General features: G+C 41.9%; 1 protein-coding gene across 1 annotated transcript; it reads right to left on the minus strand.

The window, feature by feature from the left end:
- Positions 1-278: 278 nt before the first annotated feature.
- LOC134100766 (NAD(P)(+)--arginine ADP-ribosyltransferase 2-like) lies at positions 279-1758 on the minus strand. Its single transcript, XM_062554176.1, has 3 exons — positions 1629-1758; positions 1259-1332; positions 279-1150 (listed from the first exon to the last, which is right to left on the minus strand). The coding sequence occupies exons 2-3, from the start codon at positions 1301-1303 to the stop codon at positions 380-382; spliced, it is 816 nt and encodes a 271-aa protein (XP_062410160.1). The 5' UTR covers positions 1304-1332; positions 1629-1758; the 3' UTR covers positions 279-379.
- Between the last annotated feature and the right edge of the window lie 2759 nt (positions 1759-4517).

Genomic DNA, 4517 nt, shown 5'->3' on the forward strand with positions numbered 1-4517 from the left:
AACTGTCCTCCATTATTGAAAGAGAAAGCACACGTTGCAGTGTGGTTTCTGTGTGGTTTCTGCTGATGATGAGAGATGACAAGGCAGTGGTTTTCTTCCACTTCAGTATGTCGTCAAGCTTTTAACTCACACAACCACCAACACCCCAGATACCCCAGTAGATATGAGAATAGTTATGCTAAGAAAATGTTTCTTTTTTATTAATGATTTTTTAAAAAAAAGATATGTAACAGTTAAGAATTTCTTTGTACGGTTCTCAAGGCATACAAGACACATCCTTGGATCAAAAATATAATTTTATTTTCAAAGCTCTGTATGGGTCATCAATTCAACAGCCACATGTTTCTATTAAATGAGAAAGCATTAATCTTACATTGCCCTACGCATACAGTGTCTTATATAGTGCACAATCCAAATTACTAAGGATACCAGTGCTGGTCAGCTTGTACACTTCACGACACCATGCGTTTCTTTTATCCCTCACAACTCTAAATTTCTCATAAGGTGGGATCAACACCTCTTCCTCTTTAGGCAAATGTGAGTAATTCCCCAGAGCAGCACCATGACAGGTATATATTTGGAAACAGGACTTATCACCAAAACGGTCGAGATCTTTACTGAGAGAGGTCGATGTGAAGCTTCCGAATCGGATCTCCTTGACATTTGTGTCAAAGTCCACATTGGTTCTACGGTAGGTGGTCATGCACTGCTTTTGGTTCTCTTTCTGGATTCGGTTCTCTTTTTGCTTTTGGTTCTTTCTCTGCTGTTGGTTCTCTTTCAGGAGCTTGAGGGCATCAGTCAGCAGGAAGTGGAGAGCCTTGTAGGTGAACTTGGTTGTCTTGTAAATATTCCTGCCCTCACGCACAGCTGCATTAAACTTGTTGTAGATCTCATAACGTCCCCCGCTGACGTACACTCGGATGGCAATCATATGGTTTACAGTCAGATTATTTTCTGGATTTGTGTGCTTGTTATTCTTCTCTGCATTTTTCCATGCTATTTTAAAATCAGGATTTGCATTCATGTCATTGGCCAGATAACCAGAGATCCCATCGGACATTTCCTCTGTGCAGGAAGAGTAGATGTCATCAATAGAGTTGGGTGCTATGTCTAAGGGCCATGCCTTGTATAGATCAAGCACCCTGTAACCCTTCAGAAAAGCAGACACAAATGTTTATGGAGATTGAAAGACAAAGGCTCTATTTAACACACTTCCAGATATAAACCAATGTATGCTGAAAATATCCAGTAGGCCTACCATTGTTGTAGTCACCATGACCAGCATCAGAATATGGGCCTTCATCGTAACAGTAACTGATTTAGTTCCTAATCCTGTAAAGAGAGATAGACAAAAAATGCTTTTTATTTCAGATACCAGCACTAAGAATTTAAGTGACCACCACCACCACTACAAAAATACTACTACTGCTACAAATAATAATAATCATTTTATTATTATTAACAATAATGATGAACGCTCATAATGATAATTATTATCAATGAATTATATAATAAATAATGACAATATGAATAGTTCCTTGAATATAACCTGAATGCTCCACATACAAACAATAACCAGATATTGATTATGAGGCCTTATAACAAGTTTTTCAATGAGATGTACTTACGCGCACAGAAGTAGAGGATGTCACAGTCTTCAAACTGATGTTCACCCAATGTCTGTATGTCCTTTTATCTCCCTATTTCACCACACAGACACACACATAGGCCTGCACACACACACACACACACACACACACACACACACACACACACACACACACACACACACACACACACACACACACACACACACACACACACACACACACACACACACACACACACACTCACAAACACACACACACACACACACACACACACACACACACACACACACACACACACACACACACACACACACACCAACATGCAGAGACAGAGGGGGATGTGGGATGGAGGGAGGTGGGGTGGGGGTGACCACATTTTATTTCTATCTTTGTTGCACAACTTCTTCTGTTTTTCTCATTCTGCATTCTTATGCATTTTGTAAATCTGTTACAGTTTAAAAATGAGAAAAATGCAATAATATGCTGATATACAACATTAGCTTACAAAGCACATGGTTAACACAGCCAACAAAACTATAATCACATCAACATTGGATTATTAGCACAGCCTTGACCTAATATACACTGTGCTGACGTGCTGGATTGCAGCATGACTTGAGCAGGAAGATGCTAATCACATGCCGTGGTCTGAGCATCTCAGTGGTTTGCTTGATATCTGTGAAACCTGCGTTGAGTTGAACCGCGAGGCTCAGCCCTGAACTTGTTCAGACTCGGACCTGCAAACTGCAGCAGCTTCGATCGGAAGTCAAGCGTGCCAACAATCGAGCCATAAGCCCCCCAGGCTGCTAGCTCTCTCTCCATAGCACCAATCTGAAGGCCTCAGGAGCGAGGTTTACACAACGGACAAACTAAGGGGGGCAAGCGAACTTTTGGACGCATATCCTGTGGCTAATAAGGGTTTATTTGCTATTGGAAAAGAAAGAAAAATACATCTTGCTTGTGCCTGTTGAGGTGTCCACGACCATGGCAACCTTGACAGGGACAACAATTAGGCCGACATTCCCAGCCGCACTCCCTCTCCGGACAATTGCATTACCCTATCCCACCCATAGTGTCTATTTATTTGCAAATATACATACTGTATTTATTCTTACACATAGCCTTACACTCTCAGAAAATAAAGTACAGCATTGTACTTTTAGAGGTACAAAAGCTCGTTGCTGGGGCAGCACTCTCAAGGGTACACACTTTGTACGTTTTGACCAGGTACATATTTGTACCCTTAAAGTTTGTACACTTTGGTGGTAATATGTACCCTATTGTATTCTAATTCCATATGGGACCCCAAGTGAAAGTTCACTTTCAAGGGGCATAAAAGCCCTATGCCACACCTACACCACACACCCTTGTCACTCACTATACAGTATACACCAATGGGAAAACAAAGACAATCTAGAAACTCATAAAGAAAAGAACAACTCATGTGGGGAAACATTAACCACATTGGCAGCTTGGTGTTCGTCCTCTTGCTGCTTCCTCAAAAATGGAAGCAACAAGACACACACACACACACTCACGCATGGGTGCATGCTGTTGCAACACCCCGCCTTCTCTAATTTTGGCCTCTTCCTACACATGCAGATAGTGTGGTCTAACCAGGGCTATGGTGGCTAAGTGGGATAGTTACATCACATACAGCAGGCCAATTGCTGTTGGCAAGAAACATATTTATAATGTTTCAACTAAAAATAAACATACAGCATACATCATGTAGACCTATGTGCGAAGAGCTTAACTTGAACTTGAAGTTTGACCTGAATTACCATGTCAGAGCAGAGGGGGAAAAAAACACAATCCCTACATTGTGTGTGTGTGTGTGTGTGTGTGTGTGTGTGTGTGTGTGTGTGTGTGTATGCGTGTTGTTTCCAGAAATCCTCTAATATATTTTGTTCTAAAAATGCTGACATGTCTGCCCTTGCTGTGTGCTGCTAGTTCTCTTGGGATATATAAATTAGAGTGATTATCAATAAACTGATAGTTTAGGCTACAACAAGGTATGTGGAGACAAATGAATGTGCCTTGCTGAATGAATCTAAGTCCGCTCTCTGGCCTTGTGGCAGCCATTACTCTTGCAAAAATCCTGCTGTGTCCCACTTTAAGATCTTTGATACTTACGTAATAAATACGATTGATTATAAATTCTTAACCATATACCAGGTACCGTGATATCTGCCTGGAGCTCTACAAGACTCTATTTTATGATGGGATTTCCAGTGACCTACTACTACGCCTTTACAGATATCCCAGAGAAGGGTCGGAGCTCGGAGCTGAAACTCATGCCCATGCAATGTTACTGTTAGCAAGACATTTCAGTGGTGCACATGAAATCCATTAATGACGTCATCATGTTCTCCCAAAAGGACAATGCCGCTTTGTGCCTTCATATGCATATGCAATGTTTGGCAAATTGCTAAACCGATAAAACCAGACATTAAGCAACTCCGAACACCTTGGCTGAATGCAATGAAGCACTTCATTGAAAATAGAATGTGCTTTAAAAAAGAAAATAAAAATAAAAATAGGTAGCAGTCTTTAGTCCCGATGATACCAAGGGTATGAATGATAACACTTCCCCTAGTGGACAGCAGCAACGGACAGCAGTTACAGGAAGCGCTCAGTAAGGATCTTCTGTTGTCCGCCTGCAGGACCTCCTCGCTGCCCGTGCCGCTCGACTCAACCTGCATCTGAGTCAGGTTCAAGTGCCCAATCTCCGATGTGTGTGTACGTCAGGGACTGCGCTGGACTCAAGTACTGGCCCTCCAACTTCATGAAGGCTGTGTGAGTGTTCTGGACCATGTCGCCCCACGGCAAAGCACTGTGGGGTCAAATGGAAAGAGGTGGCAAGGTGCATATTAGGATGAGGATTACATGTTACTACCGTCATTT

This window comes from Sardina pilchardus, chromosome 2 (genome assembly GCF_963854185.1).
Source record: "Sardina pilchardus chromosome 2, fSarPil1.1, whole genome shotgun sequence".
NCBI classification, from domain to species: domain Eukaryota; kingdom Metazoa; phylum Chordata; class Actinopteri; order Clupeiformes; family Clupeidae; genus Sardina; species Sardina pilchardus.

Coding starts and splice junctions, on each gene's coding strand:
- LOC134100766 (XM_062554176.1), bottom strand. CDS start 1,303: ATGAAGGCCCATATTCTGATGCTGGTCATGGTGACTACAACAATG. Junction 1,151..1,258: donor TCATGGTGACTACAACAATG/GTAGGCCTACTG, acceptor GCTTTTCTGAAG/GGTTACAGGGTGCTTGATCT.